The 14,024-nt window shown below is 46.4% G+C and overlaps 1 protein-coding gene across 1 annotated transcript in view; it reads right to left on the bottom strand.

Annotated features, from left to right (window-relative positions):
• Positions 1–5,822: 5,822 nt before the first annotated feature.
• LOC119389661 (AP-3 complex subunit mu-2) overlaps positions 5,823–14,024 on the bottom strand; it is a 101,682-nt gene continuing 93,480 nt past the window's right edge. Inside the window, exons 10-12 of the mRNA XM_037657022.2 lie at positions 13,130–13,180; positions 11,516–11,584; positions 5,823–9,903 (exon numbers count right to left, since the gene is read on the bottom strand). Coding sequence (XP_037512950.1) covers positions 9,838–9,903; positions 11,516–11,584; positions 13,130–13,180 — 186 coding nt within the window. The 3' untranslated portion in view covers positions 5,823–9,837. The remainder of the gene's footprint in view (positions 9,904–11,515; positions 11,585–13,129; positions 13,181–14,024) is intronic.

Raw genomic sequence — 14,024 nt, 5'->3', positions numbered from 1 at the left:
GGCATAACGAGTGGGGTGATCGGAGATCTCTGTTCTGCGCCGTTCGTTCTGTACCCATTCTGGCGGCGTACGCGATTGGCCGAAGCCGGAAAAAACCACGTCTCTGAGGGGCATAGCCATTTTTCTTTTTGCTTATCTTTAATTTTTTGGTGACGTCATACCGCGTCATAACGAGCATGTCGTCTGCTACAAACGAACGGAGCGCGAGACCGTTCGCACGCGCTCTCTAGAACAAACAAACGGCTTCGCACGGCATGATGCGGCGGTTGCGGCTGCCGCAACAGCTGATTTTGAGAAAATGGCGCTTGCGACGTGTGCTTCTCTTGCGGCTGGAGGTGCGAGATGCGTTTGAAGACATGCGAGTGCGGCGTCGCTCTCTGTTCTCGAAACGAACAGTGCGAACAAAATGAACGGGCCTGCCACTGGGCTGTGGTCTTACGCGCAGATACTTCTTAGTTCAAAAGCGCTACCAGCTACTGCCACGTGTCATCCCGGTCCTCACTCGTGAACGACGGCCCCAGTGGGCACGACGGCGTAGGTATCTGTGGGTGCTCTTTTATAAAAGCCAGGAGAAGCTCCTTTTGACGATTCGACACCCGGGAGCTAAGCCAGACATTCCGGTGGGACGACATCTTGAAAAACTGCGCCAACCGCTACTTTTCTCTTTTTTTTTTTTTTCGCGTGCGCGACTTCACATAGCGAGCACGTTAGAAAAACTAACACCAATAAATATCAGCGCTCAAACCTATTGCTGTTTCAGAAACTGTTTGAGCTTGAAAAGAAAAACAATATCTTTTCGTATAACAACTGTATTTATTATAAGGCGAGAAACACTTCGTTTTGAAATATACGGTCCCCTTGCCGAGGACAAACGATGCGCGTCTACTTCCGGAAAGCTCGCCGCTCACCGCTTGACGATTGGCTGTCCTCTTCCTCTTGGCGGAAGAGAGCTGCGGACCGCCCACTTTTGTGACGTAACACCGCCAGAACGAACGCGGAACGAACAGAGATCTCCGATCCCCCCCAAAGTCTCGGGTTTGGGGGCGTCTATCACCGGCAATCGCACGGCCGGCGCGTCAGAACATGTGCAGTTTGATCTTGGGGCTGCCAAAGTCGCAACCATGGACCAAGAATTATTCCGCTGAATAAATAGCGCTCGCGCGTGCGTCCCGAGTAAGCCACGATGCCATGCACGGTGCCGACGCAGCTTCTGTTCTGCAAGTCGACTCGACAGCAAAACGCGCTCTCCGCACAGGCTCGTGACGTCTAGGCCTATCGGTAGCGGGAAAGTGCGACAGCGGTTCATCGGCGGACGTCGTCTGTTCTAGAAACGCTGCTGATAGCTCGTTTCAAGCGTCGTACGGCACGTAAGGAACGCAATGTTCAGTTATAACTACATGTGTGCTGCTAAAATGTCTGTCAATTCTGTTTCCGGACATCGCGGAATGAAATCTGGGATCGCTAGCAGTAGATATATGGGACAATATCGAATTTTCCTTGCTTCGCGTTTATGGAAGAGCACGCGAACGGTGGAAACGCGTTCACACTTTTCCTCAGATATACTTCATCCATGGATCTTTATTCGGAAGAGCTTTTTCGTAATTGCTTATACCAGCACGTCCGAGTTTGTAATCACTCTGCGGTAAATACCCCCTAAAAGGCCCTGCCCTTTCGAGCTCACGTGCTAGGGTTCCAATTCGAATTTTGTGCTTGCTTTTTAAAAATGTCGTTTCATTAATAAAAGCATATCTCCTGGTCGGAGCAGCCGCAAGTGCGCAGCTGTTAGTAGCGGGCCCGTCGCTGACGGCCCACACTGAAGCGGCTACCCCATGTTACACGTCCGCCCCTCGCTTTCGAGGGCGAATAGCTGACGGTTAAAAAAACTCAGTTTCGCTTAAGGGCGAAGCAATGAATGCGATACCAACAAATTGTATTGTTAAATGAAGTAAGGCTAGCAGCTAACTATTTTGGATCCGATCTCGCGTAACTCAACAAAACACTGGTTTAAGGGAATATGGCCGCTCCAGGAACCGAAGCATTTTCTTGCTCTGAGTTCTCTAAACACGAAGTAAGCGTTGAGAGCACATCAAATTTACGAGCCGTCTCCTCACGCCTCGAGATAGCGCGCGCGCAAGCGACTGCGCCCTTCGAACGATGCGGTCCCCTCCCTCCCCCCCCCCTCCGCTCCCCTGGCGTCCTTTCATGCTCCTTACGCATGGAGGAAGGAAAACTAAGGAGAGGCCCTCGCTATCCGAGCTACAGCGCAAGAAGTGTGGCGGAAGTCACGTGGTTTTTTCGCAACGGCTGCTGGGATTCCACAGGCACGCCGCCGGCTCGTGTACTCTGCTCCACCACCACAGAGCCGGCCACAGAGTTGCGAATATGCATTTTTATGCGATCGTTTCGTTTCGCGGATGACGCACGGTTTTCGAAGCCTACAGTGAGCGTCGGTCTTCACGATTGTGTGTTCAGTTCATTCAGCATGCAGACGCAAGTGGTTGTTTTCGAAGCCCGCTACAGCTTCTCCGCAAAGGCGTCGCGCCGCAGCTTCCTTGTTAGCCTTCGGCACCGTGCTGTTGTGTCCCTTAGCGGTGAAATGCTACATTTCCGAGAAAAAAGAAACGACACCTCTTAATGTGGGAGACGGCGGTGACCCGTTCCCGCGCACGACGGCGACGATTGGAAAGCATTGGCCCGGAGCGCTCAGCGAAGGTTCCAGCGTCAAGGGTAGAAAAGACGTGCCAGACCCAATATTGTTTCACTCAGTCAGGTGATTTGTAAAGCAACTTGGAGCGCTCGGGCTCGGATTTTTTACCTTTTGTACGCGGTAAGTTTATGTGCGCCAAAGTTATCTTCTATGCGGTCGTAGACGACCGACCCGTGCCACTGTAGGCTCGAGTGCCACGACGTTCGTGCAAACGTTAAGACACACACAGGCCGGGGATAATCTGAAGGCGCCGCATGCCCCTACGTAAGAAGACCAATTCAGATGTTGCTGTTAGATTACGTCGCGTAGAGTTACTGTATATGCTACCTTTAGGTAGCATATAGTGACTCTAAAATGTCGCGTGCACTGAACTTACCGTTTCTCCTGGAAAAAAAAAAGCGATCGAGCTGTCCGCGGCGACCATCCTGCCGAATTGCACCATTGCTTTCTTGCATTCAGCTGAATAAACATGAAGCACAAAGTTGGAAATTTATTGGACAATCTCCAGGGCGCAGTTATTGCGGTCTCTCACCAGGGCAGGGACGGCATCCTCGTGGAGGCGAACTACCAGCGGCGACGCCCGATTGAATTGTTCGAGTGCAAAGTGTTTTGAGCACACGCAAGCCGACTTCGCCGGTTCCCAGTCGCGTTGACCGGGTCTTATGGCTTCGATCCATAGCCTCCGACGATGGGGATCTTTGGGAAAGCTGTTTGAAAGCATGCAACAATACATACGCGCATTCGCATACATTAATAACAAATGGACAAACAGCCACGAAAAATTGAAACACCGCGCAACCACGACGTGCACAAAGACGAAAAGACAAACACCAGCGCAATGATCGTGTCGTCTGCGTCGTCGTTGCGCTATGTTTTAATAGTCAAGGAGAATCACCAACTGGCCCAGCTTTCCATTCCTCTACAGCATGTTCTACAGCCATGAATAAAGCAGAGGAACACTACGCTCACGCATGCAGTATCGTGCATTATGTTCTGAGAGCTAGCGCATGCGTTTACTTTCGATCATGCGTCAAATACAAAGCAAATGCAATACGCTTACGCGTGGCGGTTCCTTTCTTATCGCGCGCGAGCGGCACCCGGGCACACTGCAAGAAGGCATTGCCGCTCCTTTGTTCTTCCTTCGATACAATCACATGCTTCGTTCTTCGGCTCGTCTGTCAGCTGACGGCGCCCCGACGCTCTGCAGGCGCGACGTGATAGTCTGCTAGCCGCTAACGACGCATGCGTCAGCGACTTAGCGTGCCCAACCTTGCGAGAAGGAGCCTTCTCTACCCTTCCCTACTTCCGGCTTCAAGAAATGTGACGTAACTGCCTCTCCTTATTTGATTCCTTCCTCCATGTCCTTACGAAAGACGGGTGGGGCGTTTCCTCTCTGTTTGATGAGCAATCGACGGCAGGCCCGCACACGGGAAGATGTTATCTCATGCGCTGTCCGTGCGACGGAGACAGACGGCCGGCTAGTTTAATCTCCGCTTCAGCCGCGTTCGTCGCCAGCGCTCGCGAGCTTTTACCCGCGGCTAGAATGCGCGTGGTGATGTTATTAATTTGGTTTTTATACAGAAAATTACGGCAATAGCGACGGCAAAAATCCGCGGCGAGTGTCCATATAATTGTTATCACAATAAACATTTTAAAAAAGTTGAGGAGCCATTTCACTCTGTGAAGTGGATGATAAGCGAAGCTGTTTCGCGCATGGCAAAGAGGTGACATGGTGGAGGACAGTTTGGTATGTAAGGCCAGGTTGTTAACGTTCAATACGCAATATTAATGCGAAAGCCTCAGATGCTTTATCAAACACGAAAATTGACCGTCGGCGGCGTAAATCGATTGATGCAAAAAATAATCATCATGTGATGCCGTCATCATCACGTCGTAGATCGTCAAAACTTGTGACGTCATCATGGCGTCATATATCGTGATGTCACGTGATGAGGCCATCACATGACATCGTCGCTTTACAATGCTTCCGTAATCGGTGCGCCGATCATGGAGCTAGCGCAAAACCAGGTGAGGTGCAGAAAGCATGCAGAGAAGGAGGGGGGAGGATCAACCCGTCGATCGAGAAGAAAAATAATCAGGCTTTCGCCTTGGAGTTTTCTTAGGGGAATGCATTAGGGATAGTTTGGCTCTTTGGCATTGAGGCACTGCTGTAAATCACGGTGTTTGTCTACAATGTCTGCTGATAACCACATAGATGCATTTAGAGTTATTTCATAAAGTGCAATTTTATTGATCTGGTATTGTTTATTTGCTAGTGTCGAAAATAATCGCCGAAGAGGTTAATCCAGAACACTCAACTGCATGAGCCTTTATTTTTCATTAGCGAGTGAAGTATGTAGTACTCCTGAGATGATTTTTTCCATGAGATTTGCAATGAATCGAAATATTTCTAGCCTTCATAAGAGCCCCATAGTAATATTCGGGTGCTTGAATGTTATTGCAATATGCTTGTGTAGTGTACTCAGGCCAGGATGTAAAATTCGCTGCTCCAGTGTGCTCCGAGATGCAAAATTATCTGCTCCAAAGTGCTCCAAGATGAAAATTTTGCTGCTCCAAAGTGCTCCAAAACGGAAATTTTGCTGCTCCAAAAATTGCTCCAAATCAGAAGTCCTCGGTAGCATCACTGAACAGGTCATCTTGAACCTCACGCTTGCAATGCTGTATTTGTGAATGGTTTACCAGGCATCTCGTGGAGAGGTGCTTACAATCGTCCACAAGCATTAGCTGTCTACTGTGCTCCGTGCATTAGTTACATTACGTTTTACGTCGCACTGCTGAGCTCAACGATGCAGATATTATTCCCAGCCACGGTGATCACATTTCAATGGGGGCGAAATGCAAGGGCACTCGTGTGCTTAGATTTGCGTCTGAAGTTCAGGGAAAGACGGAAACGTGAAGAGACCAAAAATTCGGGAACATGAGGTGTCGCTGGAGCAAATGTTTCGACAAGCAGTCTTTTCTTCAAGGCTACAACGGCGTTTGTTTAATTCCAGGCAGTTAGAATCAATCAAGAGTTGCCAACTACTGTATGACTCATAATCATATCATGGTTTGTGTCGTGGTCGAGAACAGAGCACACGAATGAGCAGACGGATAACGACAACTGTTTAATGACTTAAGGATTAAAGCACGCGGTCTCGCGCGGCTACATGTTAGCTCAATAGGCACGATCGCACACGTTCGTCCCAGGCAACGTCTTCCCGCCTGATCTTCCGCTCGTCACGTGATGCGGTACACATAGCGCATCTCCTGGTGGCTGCGCCCGCGACACCTCTTCTTTGAAGTGGCCCTCCTGCTCTTGTCACAGGTCAAGCCGACTTGGAGCTCTCACGGTTCGTCCACTTGTTGTCGCCACAGGTTGTAGCGGCTGGAGATGTTTGCTGGTGCGTCTTGTGAGACCTCCAGGTGTGCTCACTACATACGAACGAAGCGTGTGAGCTGGCCCAATGACGGTCCCTGTTGTTGGAGCACCAGACAGAATGCGGACGGCTGTCTGCGGTTGAATGGGATCTCTTGCCAAGGTCCTATGTCACCGGTTATATTGTTGGCCCTGCTTGACCTTGTAGGCTTCGTTTCGTTTCGTAAATTCTACGGTGCTCCACCGTGGCTCCAGCACGTGTGGTGCCACAGGCACGTCAGTTCTTAGGCGTTTTCCCATGAGGAGTTCCGCTGGTGTGAATCCTTCTTTCCCTAGCTGAACACTAATATTGTCAGACATTGTTTTTCAAAGCTTTAAACTGAAGAACGCGATTACTTCAACAATTTATTTGTGTTAGCATCTTGACATGGCGCTAGGTGGTGTCACAGTTTCGAGAGACGGATTGATAGACATCTGCGGTAATGAGGGAGATAGGTTAAATTTGAAGTTCAGTAGGGAAAAATCGGCAATCATGATTCTTAATGATAATGAAGGCAGTGAGCATAAGACACAGGAAGTCACGCTGGCGATAGTGGATAAATACAAATATCTGGGCGCATGGATAAACAACGGGGCTGAGTACGTAAGGGAGCACGAAAGATACGTAATGACTAAGGGCAACAGGAATGCAGCTGTAATGAAAAATAGGGCACTGTGGAACTACAATAGGTATGACGTGAGAGGGATTTGGAAAGGGGTAATGGTCCCAGGTTTGACGTTCGGCAATGCGGTCTTGTGCATGAGATCAGACAAGATTGGAAATTAAACAACGTGGCATAGGCAGGCGCACCACTGTAGTAAAGCATAGGAAAAAAAAAACCCGGAGAGACATCTATACTAGAAAAATAATCCACGCATTCCCGCAATGTGGCAGCACATGCCAAGGAAGAGAAAAGATTGAAAAAGGTGCGCCTTTTAAACATGCAAGCGATGACGTACATGTATGTCATTGACCCTGAAAGGGTTAAGATGGAGAAAAAGTCCCTTGAATTTGGAAAAAAATTAAGCAAGAACTGTGGAAGCAGGCTTGACTTTTTTTTTCTGGAGAGTTTGTCCGTTGGAAGAATAAAATAATCCAGCACCTTGTTCATTGTCTTTACTTCTATATTTACTTATATATTCACACAACTGAAAACGATAAGAATGAATTGTACAGACCCATTGATATGTTTATCTAGTACTACCAGTGTGCCGTGCATGGTGGTCTGGAAATGAGAAAGTACAGTGGAAGATTTGCCACAGCGTTGAATATTGTCACAAAGATTCCATGACACCGACTTAACAAGTTGAGAGGCACTACAATTTATATACGGCATAATTCAGTGACTGAAAATACAAAGGCACAAAGTTCGAATACGCCCACAAACTCAATGCAGTTAATACACTTTTCATCCAATGCAGCATGAATATTATTAAGGAAACCGCAATCACTTAACAGCTGCTTGGAATAGAAGTCGCGTGACAGTCCAGTGAGAGTGGAAGCTGGCAGGCTACCAACTGCCATTCTCTTCAAAACATAACGCAGTGTTAAGAAACATGTTTACAAGAAATCGTCAACACAAATGCCACATTAGAGTATAGTATCTGACAGTTGTACAAAGTACCACAAAAATGAGTCATTCTCAATTACCTTTAGGACATAAAATGTCAAATACAATTTGAATTAACAAAATTAAGAATCTGCGTTACAGATGCAGCTGCACAAATCCATATACAAGCAGGGTCAAAAGTTGAGAGGATGCACAACCCGAGAAAAAAACGCTGAATACTTTGTGCGCCACTCTTTTGCAGTGACGCCTGCTGGCTTTTATTATGCTAGTTTTATGATCCAACACTCTCGTGCAGCTGATCTCGTTAAAAACTTGGAAGGACTGTCACTCTGACCTATAGGCAGAGTCCCACATTAGATGGCATCACCCCCTCTTGGCTGCCTTCGATGCCTGTCCCAAAATAAATAAAAGCAACAAGTTTCCAGTGAAGCATGGTGTTGGGTCCACAATCTTGTGCTGAAGGTAGGTAGCGGTGATGCACAGCGTTATAATATACAGAGCGTTTCCAGCAATTTGTACCAAGCACTTTCAAAAAAGTGATTAACCACCGATGGTTTGCCACTATGTGGCGCTCCTTAGAATGTTTTTTATATTCCGCTTGATTTGTTATCAAGTATGCAAAATTTTGAACATTCAAATTAAGGCCAAGTGCATTTCGTAGCATTGTAGAAAGGATCCAGAAACGAATAATCAAATTTTTTTGTGTCAACGTGCATGTTGCACGGCAATTTTTTAGCTGTTTAAAGAAAGCCTGTGAAATATGAAATAAAACCATAACTACGCTCATGCACTACTATATTGCGATGCCCTCAACCTTCCCTGACGACGAACAACGATGATGCAGAAAAGCACGCCTGTGCAACAAGAGAAAAAAGAGCCGCTTACTGGGAGAGAAAGGCAGCCATTTGGACCATGGCTCCTGTTCATAGCCTACAGCTTTAGCACCAACTAGAGCACCCGCATCACTGCTTTGGATTTATGTAACACACCACCTGCTTACCAGTGGATCATCTTAGCCACTATGCTTGCATTGCTCCAGTTCTGGTATGTCTCTGATGGTCATGGTTATTGGCTTTGTGTTGTGCCATCTGATCTATAAAATGTGTGTGCAACATAAGACGTACATTCAGTCTTCATTGCACAAGTTTTATACGACTTGTTTAACTTAAAAAACCTATCCAGGCTAGTGCTATGCAACCAGGATGGCCACGTGCTAAAATTGGCCCGAATTCGGGGAACATGCATCCTGTAAACTTTTTACCTTGCCTGTACATAAGAAGCACGTTCTTCTATGACTTCACAAAAGTAAAGAAAATAACGAGTTTATAATGAACAAACACCTCAAACATCCAAGTGTCAATATTTTGCAGCTTTTGCAGTGCTTAACTTCACTTACAAGAACACTGCTGGATGCACTAACTACTGAATCATCCACCACACATAACACTATCCCTGGAGAATGCTGATCAACAGGCTGTACATAGCCAGTCTCTATAGTTTTAAAATGCCTACACATGTAAAGAAAAAAATGCATCAGCGCAAAGACCATTTTTTTTACACTAAACTATTTGTTCCCAAATAAAAGTCTGCATTTCCGCCAGATGGACTACACTACAAAAGCAGTTATGACTGCCACACATTCAGGATGGCATCCACACATTTTTCTATCTTAAGAAGTTCTTACTATGAATATAGATTGCTTGCCTGACTCTGCAAGTCCAATGCATATCTCAACAAGAAGTCCTAAAATAATGACACATGGGATGGAGCTTATATAACACTTCGAGGCAAGAAGCTGGCATTTTCTTGAAAAGCTAGATGGCAACTTTTAAAAAATCAAACCAGGCAGCCTCTGACTGATTAAAGGTCCAGCTTTCCCACTGTAAAAGGTTTCGCAAAAAAAACTTTCTTCAAGCAGGATGTCACACTTTTCCTACCCTTCACCTGGAATGCACTCGACAGAAGAATGCTGCAAATCCTATCCTTTCATTTTCTTCGAGCGAACCGAGCATCACACACAAGTGATAAGATCACACACTGCGCAGATTTCCTTTTTCGTGGGCTGTTCAGGAAGTTCAATGAAACGTGAACGGTGCCCAGTCTGAGAAGAACTTTCACTTCAATCAAGGTTGGACTTGTTTTCACGTTCTCACTTGGAACCTCCCAGCTTTCGTGACATACTTGACACCCTTGAAGGGCTTGTATTTCTGCAAAAAGAAGCAAGAATCAGTGTTACATCAGTGTCAACACTCCCTTTTTCTGCATTGTCAAATTAAATAGTTCAAAGGCAAATGAAATGTCACACCTTGTACAGTCGAACCCACATATAACAAATTATTATTGCGCATATCAAACAGCTGTAATATAAAATACTTCACATATCGAATTACCTAAAACAGAACTTTTTGTGATCCCCTACAGATTTGAAATATCCGGGTTTGACTAGTACCAACTTGAAAGGCACTTACAATAAATCACACTATTGCTAGATACAAAAAGCAGACCCATTTATTTACTGTACATCACCCAGAGTGGCATTCTTGCCACTGCGGGTGCTAGCAATATGGCATAACTATGGATAATTCTTGCATGACTGTGTAATAAGCACACAATGGCAACACAGTTAACGTCTGATTTCTCAGATTCCCTAGGGACCACAAAATTGTCCAAAAAACTAATTCACGCCCTTTTTACTTCACTCAAGTGGTCAAATCACTACAGCCACGTTCCAAATAGCTCTCAAGGCCTGACAGTACACTTATCAGGCATTTTGGTGCTCGCACAGGTTCTCGTGAACACATTTACCTGCACGTTCGGTAAGTGCAGGTAAACCAGCTGATCTTCCCTAGTTGTATGCAGCATGTTGCCTACTAAGCTCATGTTGTCGTTGCCGACACCCTTGCTGCACCATACGCAGGCATTTGCCTCGAGTGTTCGTCGCGCCCACTCAGTTCCTGACCACACACGGGCGCGGCAACCACAAGCCACTTTCGTTCCTGAAAACAACCAGTCTGTTTAGCCAACTTAGTGGTCTCACACAAAGAGGCAGCAATGAACAGCAGCATTTGGGTTGGCGCCTACTAAAAGCGCATGCAGTATGCTCATAACTGCACTGGGCCACATGCCCTACTGAGCTGGAGATGCTTATCATAATAGGGTTTTCAGCGATTAAATTGCACTGGCGCGGTTGCCACCTGCTGCCATCATGCCTTTGTGCATTTCCAGTGCTTATTTATAAGGACATTGCCGCACTGCACGGTGATGGTGGCCCCTTCAGATTCTCAATAAGCACGGCCTCATAACTCCTTGGCATTGTGGCAAAGCTAACTTTCAGAATCCGCCATGGCCGCAAATGGATGGACTGGCGAAAGTGCTGGTTCAAGCCTGCGAGATCACCGATGTGGCAGCAGTAGTGACTTTTAAATACACTTCAGCCAGTAGGCATAAATAAGCACTTCAAGGGGGGGCTCTTGAATTTATCTGATATGATAGATACAAAACGAAAACTTCTTCCAAGAATTTCTAAACGTTCTGATCACCGCGAAACTATCATTTTTAGCAGGTGCTTGTGACGTTCATGACTCGGCATAATGTCCCCGACACTAGGCGTGTGCTCCTCAGCGCATGCCAGCTTATCTCAATACCCGCTTTTTTTCTGGTTGGGGGAGAGTGTACAAAGCATACGCATACATGTGAGGCAGTTTCTGCGTTAAAGGAGAGAAACGTTGGCTCTTGCGATACCCCCAGGATTTTTCATCCCTTCAATCACTAGGACACTGTTTAAGAATAAAATAACGACATTCGGGCAGGTGACCTCACCTCTCCATACATGTCTAGCCGGTTGACCTTGAGGCCAGACACTGCCAGGGGGTTGATAGTGAAACGCACCTACAACAAAACAAAATGGGAGGGAGAACCCTTCATCTGAACTTTTCCTCGGGCCACCTACATTAGAGAAAAGATCTCAAGTGCACACGACCAGCTACACCTAACCTTGCTCAAGATATATTTGTTGGGGCTTAACATCCTAAAACCACATCGTGATTGTGAGGGACGCTGTAGTGGAGGGCTCCAGAAATATCCACCACCTGGGGTTCTCTATGTGCACCTAAATCTAAGTAGACAGACTTCAAGTTTATCGAGATATCAGCTTCGATTAGAAACCCCTTGCCTGCATTCTACTACAATACAATACATCTTAAAACAAAACCCTGAGCTCACACACACTGACAGAAAATTAGGAACAGTCACAAATATAGACATAGCAAGGGTGGATCTTTGGCCTTGTTGGTGCGACATATGCATAACGTTAAGCGCAATACTGAATCGACGAGGACGGGACAGGGACAGTGTGTGTGTCACTCCCTGTCCCGTCCTCGTCGATTCAGTATTGCGCTTAACGTTATGCAAATATAGACATTTTAGATGTTCTCAAGCTTCATTTTCACAATTTTGACGGGGCTAAGGTTGGTACAAATACAAAAACAATGCTTTGCTACACATTGCTCAGATATGCAACACTAAACACATGGACACATGGACCTGAATCACAAGTAAATGAAATTAACGCGATAGCGTTTAAGAGATCGTTTCACAGAAATTCCAGTGTCTGCGTCAGTGGCGGTGTTGGCGCTTGTGAGCAAGAAATCGAGAAAGATGCAAATAAAATAAATAATAAAAATCTGTGTTTCGAGTGAGAATCGAACCCAGGCCTTCTGCGTAGCAAGCAGATGTCCTACCACAGAGCTTGGAACAGCTTCGAAAAAAAGAAAGCCTATATGAATGTCTTGTAGTGGCAGGGGTCTCCATAACACATGTAATACTGCATGGCAGAAGCGTAGAATCATGCCAGGCATAAAAACATGTGAATTGTGCAACGAGTGGGTGTTTTAAAGGCCCAGCCATTACAAAGCGCTCAGACATGTTTAATAACTATCATCAGCAAAAGCATCAACAAAGTGAGCAGCTTAATAGGTTCGAGTGTTGCCTTAGGAACACGTAGTGGGCCCTTCGCTGATTCGCAAAAGGAATTATGGCATAGTGGGCACTGCACAACTGCACTTTCAGTAGGCATTCTAGGATAGTTTAAAATGGCCAACGTTACGCGTACAGATGGTTTCCTTACGGCACGGTTCAGGCATGCACCGAGAACCGAAGCCAGTCTAGCAGTTGAAGAAGGCAATGCGCACGGGGCCTGATTAAGCTATTGCGTTCTACCCTTGAAGGTGAAGCTCAAGCGTCCTCCAAGTGTTTATTTCAGCTGTGACCTTCAGTGGTGATCTGTGTGAAAGTTTAGGAGGTGTTGATTTTTCTTTTCTGTAGAGACAGTGAATTTCTACAGTCAGCCAAAAAAAGTTTTAGGCATACAGATCTGAATGAACTCTGCATCACACATCCTGCTGAAGAGGCCATAAATCAGCTGCTTGCTCTCACCGTAATCGTCGGGTTTGCATCAGGGGGCGGAGCACCAGCCTGCAGAGCCATCTGGACGTGCAGAAAGGCAGACAAGATATGTACAAGCAAAGTGCAAGCTAGTACTACAGATGTGTCCATGCACTGATGACAACAGTTTTCAGACAAAGAAATACAGAGCGCAATACACAAGGAAGATACACAAGGGATGAGTCAACTGTTTATTGCATGACGTCGTCATGAAATATATATACCGTTGGCACATGCGCCGAAGTGTTCAATGAAAAAAACAAGAAATGAATATAAAAACAGATTTGCTATCTGATATGCACGTTGAGGTATCTGAGTTCATTCGAGTGCAGTGACAGAAGCTTCGTTAACGCACCCCACCCCCCTCTTCTTAATGAGAAAACCTTCCAGTGACAAGCGGGCTTGTTCATTGCCGCTTTTGCCAAGAATCTTTGCCTCACAAAACAATGGCTCACAACCACAAGAGTGCACGTTATCCACCAAGTGTTCCTTCTTTTTTATGTTCAAGGATTGGAGGAGGAGAATCTTCTAGACCGCGGCAGCATGACAGATGACACTTCGGCGTGCTGCGATCGTTTACATGCTCTTCTATGGACGAGACACATAAAATTCGCGATAACGCTCCTTACACTACAAAATTTCTGATTTCTGTCGGTAGCCCCGCCACGGTGGTCTAGTGGTTATGGCGCTCGACTGCTGACCCGAAGGTCGCGGGATCGAATCCCGGCCGCGGCGGCTGCATTTTCGATGGAGGCGAAAATGTTTGAGGCCCGTGTACTTAGATTTAGGTGCACGTTAAAGAACCCCTGGTGGTCGAAATTTCCGGAGCCCTCCACTACGGCGTCTCTCATAATCATATGGTGGTTTTGGGACGTTAAACCCCAGA

This window comes from Rhipicephalus sanguineus, chromosome 1 (assembly GCF_013339695.2).
Source record: "Rhipicephalus sanguineus isolate Rsan-2018 chromosome 1, BIME_Rsan_1.4, whole genome shotgun sequence".
Taxonomy (NCBI): Eukaryota; Metazoa; Arthropoda; class Arachnida; order Ixodida; family Ixodidae; genus Rhipicephalus; species Rhipicephalus sanguineus.
The sequence above is the reverse complement of the archived record's forward strand: the minus strand, read 5'-3'. Positions and strand labels throughout refer to the sequence as shown.